The sequence below is a fragment of the Falco cherrug genome, chromosome 19 (assembly GCF_023634085.1).
Source record: "Falco cherrug isolate bFalChe1 chromosome 19, bFalChe1.pri, whole genome shotgun sequence".
Taxonomy (NCBI): domain Eukaryota; kingdom Metazoa; phylum Chordata; class Aves; order Falconiformes; family Falconidae; genus Falco; species Falco cherrug.
The window spans coordinates 3,702,400-3,715,422 of record NC_073715.1 but is presented as its reverse complement, the minus strand read 5'-3'; the positions used below and the strand labels follow the sequence as shown (position 1 = coordinate 3,715,422).

The 13,023-nt window shown below is 68.8% G+C and overlaps 3 protein-coding genes across 3 annotated transcripts; 2 read left to right on the top strand and 1 right to left on the bottom strand.

The window, feature by feature from the left end:
• Nucleotides 1–1,055: 1,055 nt before the first annotated feature.
• On the bottom strand, nt 1,056–7,011 carry TRIM46 (tripartite motif containing 46). Its single transcript, XM_055696867.1, is given in 11 exon segments — nt 1,056–1,760; nt 1,900–2,197; nt 2,286–2,585; nt 3,744–3,865; nt 3,962–4,215; nt 4,335–4,430; nt 4,549–4,692; nt 4,799–5,142; nt 5,260–5,335; nt 5,337–5,516; nt 6,879–7,011. Coding segments are annotated over 11 exon segments (2,253 nt in total). The 5' UTR covers nt 6,942–7,011; the 3' UTR covers nt 1,056–1,384.
• A 229-nt stretch (nt 7,012–7,240) lies between these two features.
• On the top strand, nt 7,241–9,117 carry KRTCAP2 (keratinocyte associated protein 2). Its single transcript, XM_055696864.1, has 5 exons — nt 7,241–7,555; nt 8,008–8,162; nt 8,235–8,298; nt 8,583–8,649; nt 8,909–9,117. Exons 1-5 carry the CDS (start codon nt 7,552–7,554, stop codon nt 9,027–9,029), a joined length of 411 nt encoding a protein of 136 aa, XP_055552839.1. The 5' UTR covers nt 7,241–7,551; the 3' UTR covers nt 9,030–9,117.
• Nucleotides 9,118–9,862: 745 nt separating this feature from the next.
• DPM3 (dolichyl-phosphate mannosyltransferase subunit 3, regulatory) lies at nt 9,863–10,525 on the top strand. Its single transcript, XM_055696859.1, has 2 exons — nt 9,863–10,011; nt 10,218–10,525. The coding sequence occupies exon 2, from the start codon at nt 10,224–10,226 to the stop codon at nt 10,500–10,502; it is 279 nt and encodes a 92-aa protein (XP_055552834.1). The 5' UTR covers nt 9,863–10,011; nt 10,218–10,223; the 3' UTR covers nt 10,503–10,525.
• The last annotated feature ends 2,498 nt before the right edge of the window (nt 10,526–13,023 follow it).

Genomic DNA, 13,023 nt, shown 5'->3' with positions numbered 1-13,023 from the left:
GCCCGGCCCAGCCACCCCCGGGGACAGTCACCGGCTCCTCCACCTGCCACGCTGCTCCCCTGCAGGATGGGGGTACCCGGGTGGGGGTCCAGACCCCCTTACCCTGAGAGGATGCCCCAGTGCCCAGCAGCCCCCCAGGCTGGACCAGCCACCCTTAGGACCCCTCGCTAATGCTACCGGGGTTTTTCTAGACCCCACTGGCGGCTGGTCCACTGACACCCCGAGACCGGGTGGCAGCAGCCACGTGGCCAGGCAGGGCGCGGGCAGGGACCAGACACGTCAGCACTGCCCACGCTGCCCCAGGCCCTTCCCTGGGCAGGATTGGCCCCTGCTGGCCATGGCCCGAAGGACAGCTCAGCCCCATGGCCACACCGCAGACCGACCAGCACCCCACAGCGCCAGTGTCTGTGGGGCGGCTGCCCTCCACCGCAGAGCAGCTCCAGAGGAGTCTGGCATCGCAGTTTATTGTAGGAAACCATGAAAATACAGCAATTGTAACAGAACCCAGGAGAAACGACAGCAGCTCGGACAGATCCCAGCATGGGACCGCTGGCACGGGCCCCCGTGGTGGATGGTAGCGCGGCACAGCTCCCGGCTGGGTCAGGTCCCGACCCCGCGGCCCCAGCCAGCCCCGGCTGCCCGCGGTTTGGCACTGAGCGGTGTAACGGGGGCCGAGCGTGTCCTGCCGGAGCACGTGCAGGCAGGGACACGGGCAGGGCTGGCCAGGCACGTGGCTCAGCTGGGGACAGGGCAGAACAGCCAGCGGCACTCTGCAGCCCCAGGGGAGAGCAGGGGGGAGGCACCAGCATCCCACAGCCTGGCAGCCCGCGGCACAGACCATGGCAGCTGTGCCTGGCCGTGGTGGCTGTGCCCGGCCATGGCGCTGCAGCCGGGTGAGCCACGTTGAAAATGAGGCATTTTAAAAAAAAGTCTTCACACTTCATTCCAGCCCAGCCTCCCCCCGCCCTCTCTCCCCAAGCCCAGCTGCCACCCCCACCCCAGCCAGCACCCAGCTTCTACCCCCCCACCGTCACCCCCACTGTCACCTGCCACCCCCCTCCCTGCACAGCCCCGCATCCCGCTCGCGCTCCCCATCTCTAGAGCTGACCCCTTGCCCAGCCCTGCCCGAGGCCCCAGCTCAGAGCAACCTCCAGCCAAGCTGGGGCAAGGGGCAAGGTGACAGGGAGAGGAGGGGACGGCAGAGCTGTCCCCATCCCCACCCATCCCATAAACCAAACAACTGGCCCATTCCCAGTGGCGGCAGGGCCGGGGCTGCCCTGTGCTCTGCTCCCCCTGGCCCTGGCCCATGTCCCCCCAGGGCCCTGGAGCTCGCTGGGCAATGGGGGGCCATGGCCGGCACACGCACGGGGAGCGCAGGCACAGCTCAGTCCAGCTTGGCGAAGCCCCCGATGGTCACTTTACGCTCCTGCTTGTTGGCCACCAGCTCCTGGAGATGCAGGGCACCCCCTCCAATGAAGCAGAAGGCAGGGCAGACGGGCCCCGAGCAGTCCACGCCGCATTCCCAGAGCTCGCGGAAGGAGACGGCATCATAGAAGCTCACCTTGCCCTGCTCGTAGTCCAGGCAGATGCCGATGCGCGGAGGCAAGGGCACAGTGCAGCCGTTGGGGTCGCGAGAGGTGAGTGCCGACCCGTGCGAGAGCAAGATCTTGCCCATGCCGATGGTGAGGAAGGCATAGGGCGGGGGTGCCTCCACCGTCGTGTCCTCTGCCCCGCTGTCGTGGCCACTGTCGGGGTCATACCTGCGGCAGGGGCGTGGGTGAGTCCCAGCGCCAACGCGGGAGGGACAGGCTGGGGCTGCCCTATGCGTCCCAGAGCCAGCGCCTGGCGGGGAGGCAGGAACAGGCAGAGGACCCCCACGCCCACCAAGCCCCCGCTCACCTGGGGCTCACCACGTCCTGTGGCACCTGGAACCACTCCTGCAGCTTGCTCTCCAGCCCCACGCCCACCTTGACCAGGTAAGAGCTGGGGTCCACGCAGCAGGCCCAGTAGCTCTTGCCCTGCGTGATGGCCACGTCACCGATGACCAGGTCGATGGAGAGGTGGCAGCTGGTCATCAGGCGCTCGGCAGCAAAGAGCATGGGGATGCCGGGGACGCTGCGCACGGCGCGCTGGTCCTTGCTGATGGCCAGCCGGTCCCGGTTGAAGCCCCAGCGGTTGTCCAGGAAGAAGTTGAGGACTGCAGGGAAGAGCAGAGGGTGAGAAGGATGGCACAAGCAGCCGGCCGGGTGCTCCGATCAGTGCTGCGAGCCCCCGGCGCTCCTCACCTGGGGCGGGCGGTGTGTGGAGGTAGATGTCCTCGCTGTACTCCCCGAAACCCGCCTTGTTGCAGCCCTTCACCCGGAGCACGTAGACGCTGTCGGTGTCCAGGTACTCCACCAGGGCGCTGGTGCCACGCACCTCCTCCCGCCGCTGCCACAGTTTCAGCCCCTTGGCCTTGGCGTCCGTCTTGCGGTACTCCACCGTGTAGTGCCAGGCGGGTGGCGAGTGCTGCGGCAGCCGCCAGCACAGGAAGATCTGGTCGTAGGCATAGGTGCGCTGCGTGTCGATGACGGGGGCCTCGGGTGCTGCGGGGAGAGGCACCGACGGGCATCAGGCAGCATCCCCCCCCCCGGCAGGCAGGGAGGCGGCCAGACGCAGGGAGGGGGCATTCCGGACGGACGCACGGACGCACAACCAGCAGGAGTCTAGGGGGATCTGACTGCGGAGACCGTGTGTAGGCACCAGAGGAGAGCAAGAGTCAGGGAGACAGAGGAGCTCGCTGCTGTGAGGCTCCAGGGACCAGACAGGCTGAGTGCAAGTCGAGGAGGGAGGAGAGAGAGAGAGAGAAAGAGAGAGGATGGAGGCAGCAGAAGAGGAGGGGAGGAGATGGGGATGGCAGGGTGGTGTGAAGATGTTGGTGGTGCAGTGGGAGCAGAGAGGCAGGGTGGGGAGGAGGGGTGGAGAGATGAGGGGATGGTGGGCAGAAATGGGGCGAGGAGGGGGGGCGGAAATGGGGCAGAAATGGGGCGAGGAGGGGGGGCAGAAATGGGGTGAGGAGGGGGGGCGGAAATGGGGCAGAAATGGGGCGAGGAGGGAGCAGGAGGGCAGGAGGAGCAGCAGCAGATGGAGGAGGGGCAGAGCCGCTGCCTGCCACTGCCAGCGGGCAGGACAGGGATGGAGGATGGCAGCGGAGTGGGACAGGGTGGGAGCAGGGATGGAGGGATGGGGCGGGAGCGGGGATGGAGGGATGGGACAGAGAGAGCGGGGCTGGCTCTGGGGCAGGGATGTGACTTGCCTCAGTTACTTCAGTGACGACTCAGCAGCGGCCGCAGCCTATAAACAAAGAGAGGTAGAAGCAGGTCTGAAAAGTGTTGCCAGCGGGTCCGGCAGGGCCACGCGGCTCCTGCCCTGTGGGGAAGCACCTGCCCTGCAGCGGGGCAGCCTCCGCTCTACTCACCCTCTGGCGCTCCTGCTGCCCTTACCTGGCACCACGGCCCTGCCTGTCCTGCCCCCTCGCCCGGCCACCCTGGCACAGGGCAGGGCAGGGGCAGGGATTGTTTTGGGGGCTGCTGGGGCGGGGGCCGTCCCTGACGGGGAGGGGGCACCGGCAGATCCGCGAGCACCCGCCCAGCGCTCTGCGGCCGTGGCTGAGCTCTGGCTCGAGGCGGGCAGGGAGCCGCTCTGCCCGCAGGGGCTGCACCTCCACACAGGGCACAGCCGGTGCCCGGTCCTGCTGCCTTTACCTCGGATGAAGGCCAGGTCGGTGAGCAGCTTCAGCTCCCTGCTGACGTCCAGCTGGAAGTGGCTGAAGGAGGCTGTGGCCGCAGGACGGAAGCTCTGCAGCGAGTCAGTGGCCCTGAGGATCCTGCAGCACGGGAGAGCAGGGACATCAGGGTGGCACACGGTGGCCACCTTGGCTCCGATCAGCCCCGCACCCCTGAGGGTCCCCCCAGCCCGGTACCTGTTGTGCAGCTGCTTGGCAGCCTGGACGAAGCAGGGGTGGTCGGTCTCCTTCAGCACCTCCTGGGCATAGCCCACCATGCCCGAGTTCTCCAGCATGGCCTGGTGCTCCTGGATCTGGCAGTGCAGGCTGGCCAGCCGCTCCTGCTGGCACTCCTCGATCGCCTGCAGCAGGGTCGCCCGCTTCTCCTCCAGCATGGCGCACAGCCCCTGGATCAGCTGCGACACCTCCTCCTTGGCCAGCGAGCCGTTCACCTGCCGAGCGCGGCAGGGTCAGCACACCGCGCGCCCTGGGGCGGAGAGGGGCCCGGGCTGGCAGTGCCACCCAGCGCCTGGGGGCAGCTCAGGGACAGGCAGGCACCTCCCGCCCTCACCTCCGTGTGCTTCACCGTCTCCTCCAGCTCAGCGATCTGGGTCTGCACCGTGTCCTGGCTGCTCAAGATGTAGGCGAGGCTCTTTGTCAGCTTCTCCTGCAGAGGAGGAGATGAGGCAAGGTGCTGGCAACCCCCCCAACATGCACGTGCAACCCCCCCGCCCCGGGGCTCCGCCGGTGCCCCCGATTCCTCCCGGCGCGGCCGCAGCCCTTACCCTGAGAGCCTGGTAGGCGCTGAGCACCGGGGTGATCTTGTGGCTGGTGTGAGTGCGGCGCACGCGGCAGAGCTGGCACACCAGCCGCTGGCAGGTCTTGCAGTAGTGAGTCACCTCCTCCTTGTGCTCCGGGCACATCAGCCCCTGCACGGGGCACGGGGGAGCTCAGCGGGGCTCCGTGCCTCCTGCCCCCCTCCCCAGGATCCCTCCCCCCAGCACCCACAAAATCCTGAGCCGGGGGCGGCCGTACCTTGGGGCGGAAGGTGAGGGTGGGGGGTGTGGGCTCGTGCTGGGCTTTCTGGGTGCCCCAGGGGTGGTAGAGCTTGAAGCACTCGTTGCAGAAGCTGGACTTGCACTCGGTGCAGCCCTTGGTGGCCTCCAGCTGCGGGGGCTTGCAGAACTGGCACATGATGGCGGCGCTGATGTTGATGGTCTGGCGGTAGCGCTCCACCACCCGCTCCAGCGTCAGGTTGCGGAAAAGGCTGCCCAGACCCCGCTCGCCCAGGTCCACGTCGCGCTGGCAGGCCGGGCAGGGGAAGCTGACAGTCTGGGGGTGCACGGTGCCCCGCTTGCGCCCCGGGTAGGTGCCAAAGCCTGCGGGAGGGAGGCAGCGGGGGCATCAGGGGCGGGGGGACACAGCACCCCAGACCCCTCCACCTCGCGCAGGGGGAGCCCGCAGGTGCCATCCCCGTCCCCCTGCGGCTGCCCCACCTGATTTCAGGAGGCGGTCGAGGCGGTCGGGCTTGGGGACGGCCCGGCGCCCCAGGCGGGGGCTGCGGGTGGAGGGGGGTGGCGGCAGGCGAGGAGGGCTCGGAGGTGGGGTCGCAGCAGAGGTAGCCGTGCTGCAGCAGCACCTCGCTGGCGCAGACGTGGCAGACATTGTGTGCGCAGGGCAGGGCCAGCGGCTGCTTGTACATCTCCTTGCACACCGGGCAGACCAGCTCCCGCTCCATGTTCTTCATGCTGGTCTGGGGAGAGAGGGGGGAGCGTCACCTGCCAGCGGGGGCACGGCGGGCACTGGGGTTGGGGTCAGGACCAGCACCAGGACCAGCAGCAGGCCTTGGGACCGGGATCAGGCCCACAGCCTACAGCAGGACCAGGACAAGGACCAGCACTGGGACCAGCACCTGGATGGGGATGGGGACCAGGGCTGGGATTGGGATGAGGACTGGGGCTGGGGTCAGCGCTGGGGCCAGGACCAGCAGCAGGACCAGGATCAGGCCTTGGGACCAGGATCAAGCCCGCAGCCTACAGCAGGACCAGGACAAGGACCAGCACTGGGACCAGCACCTGGATGGGGAAGGGGACCAGGGCTGGGATCATGATGGGGACTGGGGCTAGGGCCAGCACCTGGGCCAGGATCAGGACTGGCACTGGGACGAGAGCCAGGACCAGCACCAAATTTGTGATCAGGCCGGGGACCAGTGCCAGGGCCAGAGACGGGATGAGGACCAGGATCAGGCCTGGGAGCAGCAGTATGGTCAGGATCAAGACCACCACTAGCACCAGCACCAGGATGGGGACCAGAACTGGGACTAGGATGGGGATTGGGGGTGGGTCCAGCACCAGGACCAGGATTGGGACCAGCACTGGGACTAGAGCCAGGACCAGCACCAAGTCCATGACCAGGCCTGGCACCAGCACGAGGGCCAGGGCCAGCATCGGGACCAGCACCAGGCCTGGGAGCAGCAGCACCACCAGGATGGGGATCAGGGCTGGGATTGGGATGGAGATTGGAGCTGGGGCCAGCACCAGGGCCAGGATGGAGACCAGGGCTGGGGCCAGGATGAGGACCAGCATCAGGGCCAGGATCAGGCCTGGGAGCAGCAGCATGGACAGGATCAAGGCCAGGATGGTGACCAGGACTGGGGCCAGTGACAGGGGCAGGATCGGGACTGACACTGGGACCAGCACCGGGATGGGGACCAGAGCTGGGACCAGGATGGGGACTGGGGCCAGCACCTGGGCCAGGATGGGCACCGGCACTGGGACCAGCGCCAGGACCAGCACCTGGGCAAGGACCAGGATGGGCACCAGGGCCGGGGCCCAGCCCCCCCGCCCCGGGGTGTGCCAGCAGCTCCCGGTGCTCCGGGCCCCGGCTGTGGCACCGACGGGGGTAGGGCCGGTGCCGGCCTTCCCCTGCGATGGCCGCGCGGGGGGTCGGGGCGCGGGTCCGCGGCCCGCCCGGCGCTCAAGGGCACCCTCGCCGCCCCGCCCGCACCCGCCGCCGGGCCCCGCCGCGTTGCCATGGCGACACCGGGCCTGGGGGGAGCCCGACCCGGCCCGGCCGCCCCGCCGTGCCCCCCCACCCCGCCGCCGCCGCCGCTCACGCTGATGCGGACGAGCGCGTCCATGATGGAGGTGAAGGTCTGCAGGTCCTCGCCCTCGGCCATGGCTCCGCGCCCGCTCCCGGCGCCGGTCCCCGCGGCGGCGGCAGCAGCGGCGGCCGCGGACGCCCCGGTCTGTTGCAGGGAGCGGCGGAGCCGGGGGGAGGGCGGGGGGCGGTGGCGCGCATGCTCAGCGGGACCCTCCCCGGCGGCGGCGGCGGCGGCGGGGGGGCGGCGGGGGGCAGGGGGGCGGCACCGGGAGGGTCCCGCCGCGCCCCCGGGCACCCCCCGCCGGGTCCGTGCGAACGGCAGCGCGGGGAGCGGTGCCCGGGCTGGACCCCGGGCGGGCTGAGCGTAAGCGCTAGGAGAGGGACCGGAGCCGGTACTGGAGCTCCCGGGGTTCCCGCGCCGCCCCCCCACCCGGCCCCGGCCCCGGGGCCGCCCGCCGCGCCCCTCCCCGCCGTCGGGGGGCGCGCGAGACAGCGGGGAGCGCCGCGCCAAGCCCGGCCGCCAGGGGGCGCCCCAACCCGTCGGAGCGCTGCGCCCCCGGGGCGGGCGGGGCCGCCGCGCATGCGCACTGACACCACCCCGCGTCCCGCCGGCCTGGCCGCAGTGCGCCTGCGCGGGCGCGCCGCACCGGCACGGGACGGGGACGGGGGCGACGCCGCGGGGCACCATGGGTAACGGGGGCGGGGGGGCGGTACCGGGTGGCCAAGGCGGCCCTGGCATCTAACGGGGGGCGGCCGCGGTGGGTCCGGGGGCTGTGGGGTGGGCTTAGGGGGAGACAGCGGTCAAGGGCTGTGGGATGGGTCCAGGCCCGGGGGGCGCTCGGGACCTGCAGGGTGGGCCTGGAGCTGGCCCCGGGGAGAGGCCCGGGCCCGGGGGCTGCGGCGTGGGTCCGGGTCCGGGCCCGGGCCCAGGGGGAGACCGGGGTCGGGGGCTGCGGGGTGGGCCCGGGCCCAGGGGGCGCGCCGAGCCTGCGGGGTGGGCCTGGACCCGGACCTTGATCCGGGGAGGGTCCCGGGCCTGGGGGCTGTGGGGTGGGTCTGGGGTGAAGCCACAGCCCAGCAGTGCCCCTCACTGTGCCAGCGGGGGTCCCAGTGGCCTTGCTGAGGCGGCCCTGCAACCCCAGCTGTAGGCACGGGTACCTCCCTGGCGCTCTCCTCGCTGCTCTCGCTGCTGCTCTTCGCTGGGATGCAGATGTACAGCCGGCAGCTGGCCTCTACCGAGTGGCTGACCATCCAGGGCGGGCTGCTGGGCTCCGCGCTCTTTGTCTGCTCCCTCACCGTATCCTTTGGGGTGGCAGGGAGTGGGGCCAGGGGTGCAGTGCACTGTTCTGTCCCTTAACCCTCTAGCCAGGCCTTCAACAACCTGGAGAACCTCGTCTTTGGCAAGGGCTTCCAGGCCAAGATATTCCCTGAGAGTAAGCACTGCAGAAGGGCGCGGGTGTGTGTGCCATCAGCTGAAGGCAGCAGGTGTGCCAGCCTGCGGCAGGGCTGGGTCTGCGATGGGCCTGCGGTGGGGCCCTGCTCTGTCAGTGGGACTGAAGGGTCCCAGCCCTGCCCTGGAGGAAGGGTCCACCCTGGCAGTTACCCTGAGCTTTTATGTTGTGCTGCATTGCTGCGGCCCTGGGCCCTGCTGCTCAGAGGCTGATGTGTTGGGGCAGCGTGGCTGCATCTTTTATCTCTTCCTGGTTTTTCCCTGCAGTCCTCACCTGCCTCTTGCTGGCTCTCTTTGCCTCTGGCCTCATTCACCGAGTCTGTGTGACCACCTGGTAAGTCCAGAGCCTGCCCCAGAGGGTAGGGAGCAGCAGTTGCACTGCTCTGGCTGCTGCTGGGGACCCTGATGGCTTGTGCTTGCTGTGGGGAGGGAAACAGAGCACCAGGCAGGGCCAAGGCTGGCTGGGGACCCCCAGGGTGGCCAGTGTTAGAAACCACAGTGCAGTGGGATCAAGGGGGAAAAGGGGTTGGTTTGACCCCAGCGTACTCCTGTCTGTCAGCAGCTGAGTAGCCTCTCCTTTTCCTTCCTTGCAGCCTCATCTTCTCCATGATTGGGCTCTACTACATCAACAAGATCTCTTCCACGCTCTACCAGTCCACAGTGCCTGTTGCTGCTCCCGCCAAAGCTGTTGGCAAAGGCAGGAAGAGGAATTGATGTCCTGCTGCCCCTTCTGTGGGGCAGCCCCCTCCCCACCAGGCTGGACTGTGGCTCTCAGCTGCCCAATAAAGCCATTTCTTTATAACTTTTTGTCCGCAGCTGTCGCAGGTTTGGTTCCTCTGTTGGCTCTCAGCCTGGTTTCCTCGCACCGCTGTGTTCCAGCATGGCTGAGAGTGCTCCTGCTCACTCGTCTGAGCTGCAGCGGAGCCTGGGGTGGCTTCCCCACCTCACTGGTGCCCGGGGGAGCTCGGTGCAGGCCAGCGGAGCACAGCCAGGGCAGGGAAGCAGCTGCCGACCCCCCCTGCCGCTTTGCAGGGAAAATGTGCTGACAGCGTCTCGTCTGCCTGGACCTGCAAGGGAGGAAAATCCCAGCAGAGCCGGGCGGGTCAGAGCAGGCTCTGATGCCACAGGGGCTTGGCCCGGCTGGAGTGAGCTGGTGGGGGCCTGGGGGGTCCCCGTGGCTCGGGGCTCCAGTGAGTGATGGGGAGGGGGAGCTGTGGCAGGAGGGGCAAGCACTGGCCCCAGCTGGCCCCCGGGCCCCCGTCCTGGTGCAGCCCAGTTTGTCCGTGCCTTCCCCCGGACAGGCAGGGGGCAACGGCCAGGCACCGGGGCTGCACCAGGCAGGGGCAGCCGTGGGAAGGGCCCAGGCCCCGCGAGCCGTGGGAGGGCCGGCAGGGCCTGCTCCCACGCCGGCTCCCCGCCACCCGCCAAGGCCGGACGCGGAGGAAACCAGATGCTTCCTGCGCCCGGCTGCCGCCGCCAGAGCCCGGCGCTTCCTGCGGCACGGGGGCCAGCCTTGGCCCGGGCCTGCCGCCGCCCCGCCGCCAGGGGGAGCCCCGCCGCCTCCCACTGCGCCTGCGTGGGGCGACGTGGCACTGCCTGGCACTACAGCTCCCGGCGGCCCCCGCGCTGCGGCGCGCTGCACTGACGTCATCGCCGCGCCGGGGCTGAGCGGGCGCGGGGCGCGAGAGCCATTCAGGTGGGGGCGGGGGCCGGTACCTGGGGCCGGGGCAGCCCTTCAGCTGGCTCAGGAGGGCTCCGAGGGGTCCGGGGCAGGTGGGCGAAGGCCCGGTGGGATTCGGGGCGGGTTCCGTACAGGAGGCCCCGGATGGGCCCGGCCCGGCTGGGGCGGGGGGCTCGGGGCGGGCGCGACCCGGTCCCGTCTCACGGCCGCTCTCTCCGCAGGCCGCCATGACCAAGCTGGGCCAGTGGCTGTGTGGACTCGCCCTGCTGGGCTCGGCCTGGGCCGCGCTGGCGCTGGCGCCGCCGGGGCTGCGGCTGCCCGCCCCGTGCCGGCAGGCCCTGCTGCCCCTGCCTGTCTACCTGCTGGTGGCCTTTGGCTGCTACTCCTTGGCTACCGTGGGCTACCGCCTGGCCACCTTCAACGACTGCGAGGAGGCGGCCGCTGAGCTGCAGGAGCACATCAGCGCGGCGCGGGCTGACCTGCGGCGGCGAGGGCTGCGCTTCTGACCCAATAAAGCTGAGGGACCGTGGCTGCTGCCATGTTTGGTGCTCCCGGGGGGGGCGGGGGGCCCGGGCTGGGGCTCCCCTGGGCGGTGCTGCTCGGGTTGGGGGCCGCAGGCAGCCAGAGACCTCGGGACACCACCCCAAGCCACACTTGTGGGGAATCAGTCATCTCCCCAGCATGAGACTGGTGCTTGGGAAGCTCCACACAAGGGAGGGGTCTCCACACAGGCCCGGGTCCCCTCTCAGCACTCCCCCCAGCCTGCAGGGAGCCCCCCCCCCCCAGCCCAGCCTGGCCTCTCCCTCTCCAGGCTTCTTGGAGCTTGGCTGTAGAGGCAGGGATGCGAGGTGGCGAGGGCAGGATTGGGCCTTGCCCCGAAGGCCTGCGGCGCTGGGTAGCACTGTGGGCAGAGCACATTCCCGGTTGCCCTTCAGATGTGGTTCACCCCGTCAGGTGGGAGCTGGAGAAAACTCATCTCGGTCTCGCTGGCCGGTTTCCAGGGGAAGGAGGAGAGAGGCTGGCTGGGTGGAGCAGGCAGCGCAGCCTTTAAAATGCAGAGTGCCCAGAGCCTGTGGTCTCCCCCAGCCTGCTGGGGTGGCTCAGCCCACGCCGGGGGGCTGCTCCCCGCTCCTGCCGGCGCAGCGGCTGCAGCTGCCACTCCTCTGCCCTCACCTTTGTGGGCAGTGGCAGGCAGACACGCCGCAGCACCGGGACGGGCGCCCTGCAGCGCAGGCGTCCCAGCTGTGGGCAGGAGGGGCTCTGTCCGGGGGTGCCCCTCTGTCCTGGGGGGCCCCAGACCCACGCTGCCGGCCCGGCTGGAAGAGCTGCGCGGCTGATGGTGACACATGCTAGGGCCTGCCTTCCTGGCAGCCTCCCCGGCTTCTTCGCATACCAGCCAAAGGACTTTCTTGTTTTTAATTATCGGCTGCGCATCCTTCTGCAAAAAGGAGCAGTTGGTATCATGAGGGAGGACTCAGGCTAATTAGCAGGAGCAACTAATTAGCTGTTTCCTGAGCAACAATGGCAGCTCAGAGCAGGGTGGGCAGCTCCCGTGGTCTCACTTGTGCACGGCTGTTTGTGAGGTGGCACCACACTGGATTCGACGAAATGGTGCCTTTCTGGGGCAGGGACTGCAGCCTGGGCACAGGGCAAGGGCAACCAGCCCTGTGTGGGCTACTCACAGCCCTCTGCAGGCTACTCGGGACCATCCAGGGGCTACTCATAGCCCTCCAGCAGCTCGGTAGGCAGTAGCAAGGCAGCAGCTTCTCCCTGCATGGAGACATGCCTGCTGCAAGCGCTTGCATCCCTGGGGGATGCTCCGCTCACCTCTGGCCTCGCGCACGGGGCCACATCGTGGCCACTCCCGCCAGCCGCTTGCGGCACATGCCAGCCGGAGTGACCGGTCGGCAGCCAAGTTTCTGCCCGGTGCGTCAGCGGAGAAAGCTGCCCTTTCCCCAGGCAGTCGGTCCTTCAGCAGCACCGTCACCCAGGCTGGGAGCTGCACCCCACTGCTGGGGGGCTCCTCACCACTGGGAAACGCGGGTGCTGCGGGGGGGGGGGGGGGGGGCGAGCGTGGGCCCGGGGCGAGTCCCTGCGGCAGAGACACCTGCAAGCGCAGCCAGTGCAGGTAAGGGGAGCTCCAGCTCCGCGGGCCGTGGCAGCAAGATGGAGCATGCCAGGCAAGCCCGGCAGCCACGCCAGCTCGGGCTGCGTGCCGCAGCGCAGCGGGAGCTCGCCTTCCCCCTCCAGCCACCGCTCTCACCCCAGCCCCGTTCCTGCCGCTCGCCTCCCTATTGATTTTTCCCAGGCCGCGTTGCAAGGTGTAAACGAGCGTCTGAGCCGTAGCACAGGCTCTGCCAAAGTCCTCGTCACCGCTTCCTTAATCCGGCCTGCGTCATCCAGGCTGGAGGACCTGCCCGCACGACGGAGCCGCAGGGATGGGGCTCCTGCCCCGCTGGGGGTTGCCTTTCATGAGGCTCCGGTGTCTGTTGTGTAATTTGGTCACCCAAATGCGCTCTTATCCCTCTGCTGATGCGCTTGCCTGATATCTTCATTCCAGATCATTGTCAATTTGCTAATTGAGTTTGGGTCGATGCCAATGGCTGCCTGATTTGTGCACACTCAATTGTCGTGGTTTTAGTGAGGATTTTAATTGATTATAAATTTGCTGGCGTGATGGCCGGTAGCAAGCCTCGTGTCGAAGCTGCAGAATGACTGTTCTTGCCACGTGGTGACCAGCATCCCCAGGCTGCTGCTTGGGGGTGGGGTGGGGGTTAGAACAGCCTCCCCCAGCAGTGCTGCTGTCCTGGGTGCCCCCTCCCTGCCCCAACTCAGCCTTGTGCTGGCTCTCCCCTGGGATGCTGTTTCCTCGCTGCCAGAAAGTGGGTGCTGCTGGAGGAGGGTTTGCTAGAGCCCAGGGGGTGCCGGAATGAGCCCCCACCATCCTGGGGACAAAGCAGATGTGGGGACAAAAGCCATCCCGGACTCCAAAGCCAGCAGACCAGGAGGGAGGGAACAACAACCAGG